At 40.2% G+C, this 12,925-nt stretch overlaps 1 protein-coding gene across 3 annotated transcripts in view; it reads left to right on the top strand.

Moving 5' to 3' along the window:
• Window positions 1-2,603: 2,603 nt before the first annotated feature.
• The window catches only part of phactr2 (phosphatase and actin regulator 2), a 32,360-nt gene continuing 22,038 nt past the window's right edge, over window positions 2,604-12,925 (top strand). For 2 of the 3 annotated variants that reach the window (XM_068719764.1, XM_068719746.1), the window contains exon 1: window positions 11,486-11,712. In XM_068719764.1, coding sequence (XP_068575865.1) covers window positions 11,670-11,712 — 43 coding nt within the window. In that variant the 5' untranslated portion in view covers window positions 11,486-11,669. Of the gene's footprint in view, window positions 2,714-11,485; window positions 11,713-12,925 lie in introns of those variants that run through there. The other variant, XM_068719755.1, reaches the window with a different exon arrangement.

Below are 12,925 nucleotides of genomic sequence, written 5' to 3'. Positions count from 1 at the left end.
AATAAGGGTCTTTTTAAATACCTTGTGAGGTACAGGCGCTTTCATGCTTTTCCATCTACTTCATTTCTTTTGTGTGCGATCATGTGTGCGTGGGTGGGTGTTGCTGGAGTTGATGAGCCAGTTGTTTTTCTTCTCGCTTGCTGTGAGCAGTTTTTGTTGGACTGCATCGAAAGTTAAAGTCTCACTTTCTCTCCCTCCATCTGTCTATCAGTAACTCAGTTACTTGCTAAGCTTTTAACTCTATTAATATGTGTCAACGTTACACTGCACAGCCTCAAACAATGCTGTGTACATACAGTAAGTGTATGTGCGTAGTGGAAATTTAATTAACGCTTATAACTGCTGGGTTAATGAAAAACAAAGTCAGTGAAACAGAGAGACATTATGGACAAAAACAGGAAACATAAGTTTGTAAGCTTTTGGATTTCTACACATAAGACAGTCGTGGAGAGGATGAGTTAAAGTGGAAAGTTAAAAGGGAGGAAAAGGAAATGAAGAGGGAATAAAACAGGAAAACTAGAACATCTACAGTACAACAATGATAATGACAGCAGCTGCTCTTATGAACTCAATAACATAATGGTTGTGTAGACTTAATAAAGAACAGGAAATAAAAAAATTAACTGCGCTTGATACACATTCACAAATAGCAGTCTGGTGCTATAGAGCGAGCTACGGGATCCAGCGTCAAACAGTCACTGGCATACAGATGACACATTTACAGTGTTGAGTGTGTGATATAAAAACAGAAAGAAAATGACCATCTGTCTGCCTCTTCCTCCTCATATCTCCATCTGTGATTTCTTTATAGCTCTCCTGTCTATCTTAGAGTTTATATTGATTTATTTAGCGTATGATTGCTACTGATGTTGGGTTTTATGATATATGGGTTTAATATCTAAATAGTTTTATCATGGCACAGTCACTGTGGCACCATGGTCTTCAGGTGTGTTCTCCATTCAGCAGTTTGTATTTAAAGCCCCTAAAAAACTTGGCTTTAAATCTAAATTATTTCTCCTTTATATTGAATATTGTGTTGCTGAGAAACAGTCAAGGTTAAAAACAACAACATTATTTTATAGAGTCAAAAGCCCAACTCATGTTCTTCATCAAGACAGCAAACCAGAAACAAGAGCCTAGAGAAAATGTAAAATGTCATCAGTCAGAAGCTGATTGTATATATGGTTTTTAAATAGTTTTCAGGACTTATAGTGAAAGAAAACAGCTGATGTAAAACTGTACAAATTTAATTTCTGATTTTAAATTAATTGTATACACTTCTATTCCAGTAGGCCTATGCAAAAAACAATTAAAGGGGAGATATTGTGCACATTTTCAGGTTTGTGTTTTGTGTTTCCACTAGAACATGTTTACATGCTTTAATGTTCAAAAAACACATTCTTTTTCTCATACTGTCTGTCTGAATATACCTGTATTCACCCTTTATCTGAAATGCTCAGTTTTAACACCTGTCTCTTGGTTGCTCTTTAAGCCCTCTTCCAGAAAAAGCCCAGTCTGCTGCGATTGGCTTACGAGTGAAATATGGTCTACCTTTGCAAAATACCTCCCAAGCTGTGGGTGGAGATACTCAGATGAGGGACGGTATATTCTAATGATCCTGCATGTGACACAGGAAGGGGAGACAAATCTGAAAGGCTTGTGAAACACGTGTTTTCTGATCTTGGCGGCCCACTAAAAACTGACTGGGTTGTCTTATGTCACAGTTCTTGGGTTGGTAGACACCTAAATGTCAACATTTTTCATGATATGCTGAATCAATTGGTCAGAAAAAGTAGCCTAATCACTAAACATTTTGACAAGTGATAAGGCAGGTTATATCATCTTAAATTACATTTTTGGGGGTTTTTGGACATTTTGTGTGACTTTTCTTTGGTCTGAAATAAGGTTAAAACAACCTTAAAATGAATTAAACATTGAGTAGTTTACAGCAAGAAGCTGAAACGTAAAAAAAAAATCAGTGTAGGCGGCCATGTCACTGCCAGTGAATCTGTACTTTAGACTTGCAACAAACATGTCTTCTGTTTACCCCTTTATATCGTAATGATAGTGTGAAGTCTGCTCATATCTGCTAACTGCACTAAAAATGTAAACGGGAATGCGCAGCACTGAAAAGTAAACACACTAAACATACAGCACGCTACCTGCGTATTTGATGCATCTGCCTTCTATTTTCCTTCTCTCTTTTTCTCCTGTCCTCTCCCCTCCTCTCCTTATTTCCTACGTCACTGTGGGACATCAACAGAGGAGGGAGAGTGAAAAAAAGAAATGAGTGAGACTGGAGCCAGACAGCAGCCAAAGGAAGGAGGAAAAACTTGACAGGCAGGGAGATGGAGATAAACGCAGGAGGAGACGCACAGATTGGAAAGGGAGAACGAGGAACTGAGATGGAAACAAACATTAACTTTTAATGCTCTTTATTGGAGAGAAGGGAGGCAAGGATGGAGGGAGGGATGGATGGAGGGAGGAGGGGTGAGTGAGGAGCAGACAGTGGAGAGAGAGAGAGGAAGTAGACAGCGAGGGGAGAGAGAAAGGGAGGGGAGAGAGAATAGGAGAAGAAGGGAGACGGTGAGAAAGGGAGGAGGGGGAGTCAGTCGGGGGAGGGAGGGAGGCAGAGTGGTGGTGTGTCGGGAAGAGGCAAGGATCAATTCACACTGCTGATAATATTCCCCGGGTCAAGTCATGGAACATGACGGTGAGTTTTTCTTCTCAAATAATCAGCTGGATCTTTTTCTTTCTGCATGTGTTGACTTTCTGCGTCTGTGTTAATGTAACACAAGGCATTGTGGACACAGAGAGACATTATTTCCACCGCTTGCTCTTCACTTCCCATACTGTCCTTATTGGTTTGTCACCTGTTAGCTGGCGATTGCTTTAGGTGTATACACACACACACACACACACACACACACACACACACACACACACACACGCTGCAAATGTTTGATTTGAAGTTAGCTTCGTAAAGAGCACTATTAAATAAAAAAGGGGGGCATAGTGCATTTATACATCAGTCAGTATTGCTAACTTTGACTATATGCAAAATGAGTATCTGACTTTTGTCAGAGATCATTTGTCAGGTTGCTTCTTTGCCTTAAATCTGAAATCTGAAATAAATATGTGCCATATATCAATGACAACAACAACAGGGTCATGCATAATGTACAGGAACACTACTTTAAAGACACTAGCAATAACACTGTGTGCAATATTAATAAGATGCTAATGCTGTAAGTAGAACACTTAATAACCTTAAGGTTGGCTATATCTTCACTTAACCAGGCTTCTGGTGTGCCGTGAGGGCCAGTCTTGATGCTGATATGGTGATGAACACTGATGATTGTTTGCGTAACTTTAAAAAACAATTCTTGTTTTTTGTAAGTCTGCCCACAGTTGCGTCACAGCATTGTAGTTTATTATATGACAAAGACAAAGCAATGACAATAAGTTTATTGTTAATATTTCTACAGAGGAAAGAAAAGGCCGATAATTCCAGGACGGCTCGACCGGTCGCCATCTTGGGTGCATGAGACTATTAGACTAAATGACAATGATACGTTGGTGTATTGGTTGGTGTCATACTCAGCTGGAGGAGGCAGGCAGGCTATATCGGGCCTATGTTATCTAATATAGTTTAATTATAGTTAGCAGAGGTTGTCATATAACACATCACGGTGTTTCTATTTGTTATTAAAGAAAGCCAGAAATTTAGGGCAGAGATAATGTTGAGACTCCAGTTGTTGTTTTTATTCTCTGTTGTTGTCTTGGGTAAGCTTTACAGCAATAAATCCACTTTAATCCGCGCTCCTTTGTGTGTGTGTGTGTGTGTGTGTGTGTGTGTGTGTTTGTGTTTGTCTGTCGTCAGGGAGCTGAATGGTTACATGACAAATTATTGCTGTTGTGTGTTTGTGAAACAGCATTTTGCAAGGCAAAGCAGCATCTGTGAGTGTGCACACTTGCATATGCCTGTACTGTGTGTGTGTGTGTATGTGTGTGTATGTGTGTGTGTGTGTGCGTGTGTGCGTGTGTGTGTGGTTGATCATAATACTCTTCTCTCCATTTTCTCAGCTCACTGTTGATCGTGTCGTATTTTGTGTGAGCGTGTGTTCAGGAGACAATGTAAGGTGAGACGACGTAATGTGTGTATTTGCATAATTATTTAGGCACTTTTGAGAAGTTCTCCCTCAGAGCTCTCTGCAAGAAAACTCTAACCAACTTGGTTGGGTTTAGGAAAATATCATGGTTTGGGTTAAAATGAACCCTTCCGGCAGAAAACCGTAAAGGCAAACTTTTCCATTGCAAATTGCAGTCTGCACAAACTGGAGACGCTGGACACTTTTGTCATGAATACAGTCCTCAACTCTCAACCACCTCCCGGGCGACTGAATTCACCCTGAAGGAAAATAAAGGATACACCTAACCTGAGTTGAAGAAACAAATACTGTGTCAGTTTGTCACTGCCTTTGACAGATATGTCATTTGATCTCCCTCACACACACTCATTTAATTTCATGTGAGACTTGCCCTGGTATAACTTCTGGCTTAGCACATGGATCTCCTTGTTTGACAGGTAGGTCTGTATGACTCACTCAGATATCCTCATGTTAATATATTGATTTACTGAAAGGTTAAATGGCACGTTGCATCATTTTATCTCGGCTGGTAAATCTTCCATTGGTGGTTCTTGTTTACAGCTGTACAGTTGTCAACATGGAATGAATGTGTCAAAAACCTGCTTCCTTAGACGTTTCCCAAAGCAGCAACATTATCAACCAGTGGTGGTCCACTTTAGAAGCACTGTTGAGTCTCCATAAGAGTCATACTGTCCTGACTAACAGCCACACAGCCAGGCAAACTTCACTGATGTTCTTAGCACAGCTGTTTTTCCGATGTGACTCCAGTATATCTGTACAGATAAATCTGTATAGGTGGATTTAGACTGCTGCTTGTTTACGCTCCCCGCTCACTGTCCTCTTGTGGCCTCGAGTCACACACTTCTAACGCAGAGCCATGGCTTATTTATAATAAAATAGTGTCTGTGATCTGATGTTGCGATTATATTTTCTCTCTGCTGCCGGCTTTATTCTTTGGTTATTATTAAAGACCCCACACTACAGTATCAATCTTTCATCCATCTCTTTCTGTCCCTGTCTCTTTCCCTGTCTCTCTGGAGCTCGCTTTATCTTCAGCTCTGTGGCTGCCTGTCTGGCAGGATGTCAACTATTGATTCATACAGGCAACATTTTAGCAACGATGGCGGCTTATGGGTTGTGCCAAACAGAATACAACAAACAGGAGATCAGGTTTCAGACGAGCTGGCTGGCATACGTGAAGAGGAAGAGAAATGACAGTAGCCACTACTGTATCGCTGCAACCAAAGACTGTGACTGTGTTGTGTTAATGATATAAGGTAAAAAACAACGTAGATTACTTTAGATTATTATCAGCAGCCACAAGTATTGTAATTCCTGCACACAGATGAGTCAGTCAGGGATTCATATTTGGTGGCTGCACTGCAAAAACAGGAAGAATGTCGGACCTAAGATTTCACAGTTAAAGCCCCTGAAACTTACAAATCATACTTATTTATCTATAACATTCAATATTTATGACTTAATAAGCAACAAGTCTTTGAATTCCATTATCTCTTCTTCTGCAATGACTTAATGAGATCCGACTGGAGTGCCACCAACTGTTTGTTATTTGTATAAAAGTAACACATGGAAATGAGAATTAATTCACATTTTCTCTTGCAGATTTTGGTAGGAAACTACAGTAAGAAGTTTTCAGTAATAAAGAAAGTTCATAATGCTGGAGCAAAATCAAATTACATAAAACCCCCATACTCTGACTGAGTACCGCATTTTTCGGACTATAAGGCGCACCGGATTATAAAGCGCACTGTGAATTAACGTGTCTATGTTCACACATAAACCGCACCGGATTATAAGGCGCATTAAGCAAAACAACACAGTCCGGTAAATCAAACTTTATTCATCTCAGTTGTAACAACAAATACCGGTACAGAAAAATACACTCACTTATCGATTCATTCCTCTTCCACAAATCCATCGAATTCTTCATCTTCAGTGTCTGAGTGAAACAGCTGTGCGATTTCGGCATCAAGAATGCCCGAATCCCTCTCGTCATTTTCCGAGTCAGTCTTGTTGCCGTTATCGGTACTTGGCTGTTCAGTGATGATTCCAGCTTTCGTGAAAGCTCGGACGACGGTTGCGACCGATGGTTACTTGTTGTGCTTATTGATCGATTTTGACTTTTAGTTTAGACATTACATTCCTGTTACGGGGCCGATCAGGTAGTGACACAGCGTACCGTAATGCTCCGAATATCCATTGAGCGGAGCGGCTTCGTTGCTTACCAAAGTCGTACTTACATATTTCGGCAGATTTTTGAGCGCATTGTACCACATAAAATCGATCAATAAGCACAACAAGTGACCATACATAAGGCGCGCTGGATTATAAGGCGCACTGTCAATTTTTGAGAAAATTTAAGGATTTTAAGTGCGCCTTATAGTCCGAAAAATACGGTACATAAAGCATAAAGCATCAGTGCATTTTACAGATCACTAACAATCCCAACAATGACAGTTTGAACATCACATGTATTTGACAGACTGTAATCTGAATGAATGAAGCTTCACAGGGCTACTATATGATGATATTTCACTGGTTGTGTACTGAGACCATTTAAGAACAAAGAAGGAGTTCCTCTCTTGTATACCAGAGCCTGGTCCTTGCTGAGTCACACTTCACTGTCATGACAGTTTGGTACAGACTGTTGTGGTACAGAGATGTCCTTAACTCTTGAAAAGGTTAGCCACTCCACGGAGTAACGTCACACACTTCAACCAGTTTGGATTTATGCATGTAAGGGAAATGTGCAACCGTACGATAGGCAACTTGTAATGAAAGTGCTCCTTTCTTTTTTAGACAATCACTGAACGGTCATGAATGCAAAAAACACTTTTGCAAATTGGTCCAAATGACAATGACACACACACACACACATGCGCGTAGATCCCCTGTTCTTTTGGCTATGACAGTACTATGAGACTGGCAGTGCCTCAGTTTAATGAATAAATCAAGGGGACGGGAGAAAGTAGCACTTAAACAATTATTACCCCCTTGTTCCGCTGAGGCTACTACTTAATATTTGATGACTCCTTTCCTTTCTTCTGGCCCTCCTCCTACTGCTCCTCCTCCTCCTTTCCTGTCTTTACTTTTGCTGTTCCGGTCATTGAAAAGGTCAGCCCTCCTCAGTTGATCTCTGTTATTTAGTGTCAGGACGAACAGGACTTGGCTTCTAAAAAGTGTCACATTGGCAAACAAATTCCAATACAGCAGGTGTCCTCTTGACTTTGAGTATTTCCCCAAATATCTCCATTTTGGCTATTGTATTCTTGCACAGATTTACAGTAAAAGCATCAGATTGATCTAAACTCAATCCAGAGGGAGCTTTTCCCTGACTTTTGTTTGATCAGCAATTGAAACAGAGGAATTAAGAGATTGAAGCAGTAGAAGCCAGAAGGGTCAATAGTAAGATTGTGACCAGAACTTCCCAAAGAAAACATACGATCAAGCATGTGATCTTTCTATATTTGGGTTTTCTGTTGAAAGACTTTGACTTTCTTGACCCCTCTCTCTCTCTCTCTCTCTCTCTCTCTCTCTCTCTCTCTCTCTCTCTCTCTCTCTCTCTCGCATACTGAGTGCATGGAAAATAAGAGTCTATTAAATGGTGGGATTCTTGTTGAATGCCATTTTTTAGGTTTCAAGTTAAAGAAAACCTGAAAGGAAATATTGAATATTGAATTTAACACAGACAGGAAATAAAAGGAGATGAAAGTAAAATGTTAAAATGTGAAACCCTCACGGGATGGTTAAAGTTTGACATTGAACTTGAATGGTTAGAGTTAGGATAGGTGGTCAAAAGCGAAAGGTTTTGCAAGTTTTGTCAATTTATTTCTAGAAAACAATCACACCTGCAGCCACGTGAAACTGAACACAGACTTGAACATAAAAAACATACAATAAAAATATGCAAAAATATATTACATATGCTGACATAAAACTCAATGAAAGCATATCATTAAACTTGAAGCACATACAACTGAATCATCAATTAACCATCGATAATTCAACAGTTCGATGGCATGAAAGACAAAATAATTTCTCACCCTGTTAGACCTGGTGATCTGATTCTCAACGCCACAGTATTTTCCACTGCCCTTTAACACACGTGTAGCCTCCAACGCATTCAGTCTACATCAATGCTACATCAAGTTAATGACATTAACTCCTATTCAATACTAATGCAGTCACTTTCCTCTGTTATCTCTATTTCCATCCTCCACCTCGTCACTGACTTCCTTCCTGTCTCAATTATCCACTTCCATCTTATTTGCTAACAACAGTCCTGTAAGACTGCGGCCGTCATGGCAGCTGCCAGGTGTGAATGTGTATATGGATTATTGTATACAAACAAACGTGGATGTGAAGCATTTGCAAAGGCTCTCAAGCTGCTGTCAGATATTGTGATTCCAGTACATTAGCCTGTACTCAAGGTATTTATATTTAATGATGTCAGTGTCAGATGTAGGACTTTGTGAGTCACATCAGGATGAGAAGATTTGAATCTATTGATTGCAGATGAGCCAGGTGAATATGTTGCGTAAGAGGTGGTGAATGAGACCGTGCAAGTACTTTAACATCTTCGCTCTGCACACACTGCTGCAGGAGCCAAATGCATTCGTTTTGATCTCCCCCATTTTCCCCTGTGAACTTCCCAAAATGGTTTTGTTTAGAGTTCGCTGATGGTTTTATTTATCCTGTTGTAGCAATCCATAGCAAGAATGTTCTCTCTTACTGTATGTGATTATTTAAACGCCAACTCTGTTTGTGGCTTCTTACGCCTTAATGACTGAGGGGAGAAAAGGAGGAGACATGGACAAGCAAAGAGTTAACGACAAATCATCTTTAGTCGTTTGAGTTGTGTTGAAACGCTAGATGGCAGTCTTGTCCTTACATTTTGTGTGTGTGTGTGTGTGTGTTTGTGTGTGTTTTACCTTTCTTGTGGGGACATAAGTCTGACACAGTGACATTGTGAGGACTGGCCTTAAGTCCCAATAATGTAAATCATTACATTTGTGTGTGATGACATGATTTAAGGTAAGGTTGGGTTAAGTTTAAGGTTAAGGTTAAGATTAAGGTGGGTTAGGTCTAAGTTATGGTTAGGGTAAGGGTAACTCCTCAAGAAATGAATGCAAGTCATTGAAATGTCCCCAAAAGTTATGAAAACCCAACTGCGTGTGTATAAGTGTGTGGGTGTGTGTTTGTGCACTGATGTCTGACCGCCCAATTTAGTCAAGCTGGGTTCTGAAGGACCTCAACTGACACTGAGGACAGTAATGACAGATAAAGCTCTCTCTCTCTCTGTCTGTCCATCTGTGTGGCTCTCTCCCTCTCTCTTTCTCACACACACACACACACACACACACACACACACACACACACACACACACACACACATGACACTCTAGTCGACTCCCATATTGAGAGTCTGGGAGAGGAGTGTTTGGCTTGGTTAGCCACAGTCGTCAGTGAGAAGTGGTGAGAGCTCGTCTAACATTAAACAGATATTATTTCTCTGTCGTACCATCAAAGGATTTAAAGTCTGCGCTCACTAACCGTGACAGATTTCAGCCTTTGCTCCCCTTTGACCTACTCAAAGCTGGATTCAGAGCTTGGATTGTATTGATCCTCATTTGGAGCCTGAGATGCTGTCCAGACCCTCAGCTGATTTATTCATCGTGGACAGTGAGCTTAATTTATTGTGTCACACTGGGTTTATCGATTCTGATCCCACAGATATCTTTAAATGTTTCATTTTAAAGACTATTTTTTCTATGTCTATAAAGCAACAGTTACCACCGGCACTGAAAGTAAAACAAATACATTTCTTCTTCTTCTTCTTCTTCTTCTTCTTCTTTTTAATTTTAAAAAAGCTGCTTTTATTGGTCATATAACATAATTAAATAAATATCTTTAGGCAATTTGATGGCATCATCTTGGCCTTTAGGAATTCATGACAGGCAAATTTCACCTTGTACTGAAAATGTATCAACCAAACGATTAATTGACTAAATAATTATTGTTTCAGCCTTACGTCATACATTTTTACTAACAACCATCATCCCACCATCCCTTCTTATCTGTCCCAGCTTGAAGAGATAAGGATTGAGGTCTATTTGTGTGTATATGTGATATCCAGACATTTGCAGGTCTGTACAGTCTATCTGCACACACACAACCCTATATTTGCTCTTTAAAAGCTATTCAATTAATTTGAAGAGGTGAAATAAAGTATCCTTAGCTTATGTATAAGCACCAATAGAACAATGTAAAAATACGTCATTACAAGTAAAAATCCTACTTAAGTTAAAATACAGGAGTTATCAGCAAAACGTATGTATTGTTTGTTGAAAAATGTCTGCTGTGACTGATATATTATTACCAACATTTAGACAAAGAGACACTGAAACCAAAAAGTTCCTCTTTCATTCTTCTTTTTCAGTTCTTTAAAATGACATTACCATATCTCAGATTTAAAATACTGACACAGCAATGTGCCAGCAGCCTTTTAACTTTGTTTCTGACTGAAGTGGAGCTACTTTATCCACTTTATTTAGAGTTAGGTCATTTCGTCCAGTGGTTTCCAACCCAGGGTTCAGTCCCTCCTAAAGGTCACCATGTGAGGGGCCGTGAGATGATTAATGGGAGATGGAAAGAAGAAAAACAAAGTTCAGTTTTCATTATTTTAAATATTCGCTTATCTTTGCTTCTTTTTTTTTTTTTATAAATAATGGCTGATTTGACCTTTTTTGGGGCCTCAAACAGTTATTTAAATGAAACCATCCGAGAAGTTTAGAGGGGTTAATCACTCATATATATATATATAGAGAGAGAGAGAGAGAGAGAGAGAGAGAGAGAGAGAGAGAGAGAGAGAGAGAGAGAGAGAGAGAGAGAGAGAGAGAGAGAGAGCGCTTTTGTAAGGGGTCACAAGCCAAATGGTTATAGTTCATAGCATCATCATATTGATTTGATATGACGTCAACAATATCTGTCAAATAATAGAACAACATCTCCCTTTTGCAGAGTAGAAGTACAAAGTAGATGAATGGTTCCTCAAACTTGTACTTTTGAATGCAGGCCTTTTACTTGTAGTGGAGTATTGTTACATTGTCGTAGTGCATATTGTAAAGCTTTCCTCCATCACTGTGTAAACTAGTGGCTGAAGGTGTCGGACCTCTTCACCCTTTGACCCCAGCAGCGCCTCTAATCTGCAGCGAGGAATGAGAGGCATTCTTCAGCTGCTCACAGGAGGAGGAGGAGGAGGAGGAGGAGGAGGAGGGAGGGGAAGTTACGACGTAGTAGCGGCTCTCAGTCAGTCAGTCAGGGAACCAAGTTTCCAGCGACTCAGCCATCATGGTCTGAAACTTTGCTCTTTTGAAATGAACTCACTCGGCGGCCGCGCAGGGGATTTAAGCGGCGATAGAAGCCCCTGATCTGGGTGTGTTTTCTTTTTTTTTTGGAGGAGGGGGGTGTGGTGGTGTCGGTCCGGAGAAGCTGAATATGGGTCAGACCGCTGTGTCTGCTGTGTCTCAGCCCGCGAGCGGTGAGTGTGTGTGCACATATGTAACGTTACGTGCCTCCCTGTTGTCTTACACACACACACACACACACACACACACACACACACACACACACACGCACACACATTCCGCTATCTTTACTCAGTCTGCTCATTTCTGCCCCTGTTTGCGTTGCAACATTTCTGTCGGATAATCCACCGAAACCTCCTCACGGTTCCAACACAAAAACAACGCGCTAAACGGGTCCGTGCTAATAGGAAGTTAGCTCTCTTAGACGCTCTCGCATCCTCTCGGTTTCTAAATGTTGCGCTGCCCAACTGTTGGTGAAGCGGCCAAGTGTTACGACAGGCTCCACTGCGAGAGGACGGGCTGTTGTGCAACCGAAGAGTTGCATCGCTGGATAATGAAGTGCTCTGTTTAGTTAATATGAGTTTATGTGTTTAGCAACCGGTTTGAACAGTTTTTTTGCTTTCCTACAAGAGCCCAGAGATCTCTCTGAGGGCTCAGTGCAATCCAAGTGGATTTACATTTAATTCACAGTAAGGACCTTATTATTAAAACAAAGTCTTAAAGTGAGCCTATTGCCAATGTTAAGGCTTCACAAGAAATAGCAGGGCTACAGCCAATGATTTTCATTCTTGATTAACTGTGTTTAATCTATTAAAATGCCCATCAAAATGTCCATTATCAAATTGCCTTTTTTGTCTTTCCAACGCTTAAAAAAAAAGCCCAAATGTTCATTATAAAATGATTTACAATAGAGAGAGGACACTTGAAGGGCTGGGACCACATAATTGTTGCCTGAAAAATTACATAAAACTTCAGTTTATTGTTGCATGATAGAAAGGAAAAGCAGCGAGCCCTCACTTGCACCATGAAATGTCTAATTATTTATTAGTTGATCTATATTTGGATATTCCTTCCATGTTTTTGTCATAACACTCCCAAAACAAACTACTTCAAAACAAAAAACTAAACAAAACGTATATCCTTTTTTATCTTAATCTCACTTCCTGTGTCCGAGGGCCTTGCAGGTTTCATTCTCACTGTCAATGTGGAGGGTCATTTCACACCTGCAGTTCAAAGTGAACGCCACTGACTACAATTTTCCACTTGATGCAAAAGAAAACCACCAATTCAATAAGTATCACATGAATATGAATCACTGCTTCAGAAGAACAAGCATTTTAGTTTTAGAGATTGTCGGAGGTAAAACCAACACGAGTCGGCTCCAAT

Source organism: Cebidichthys violaceus, unplaced genomic scaffold (genome assembly GCF_023349555.1).
Source record: "Cebidichthys violaceus isolate CVI_PGR_0920_01 unplaced genomic scaffold, fCebVio1.0.p SCAF_10, whole genome shotgun sequence".
Lineage (NCBI taxonomy): Eukaryota > Metazoa > Chordata > Actinopteri > Perciformes > Stichaeidae > Cebidichthys > Cebidichthys violaceus.
This window is presented reverse-complemented; position numbering and strand designations above follow the sequence as displayed.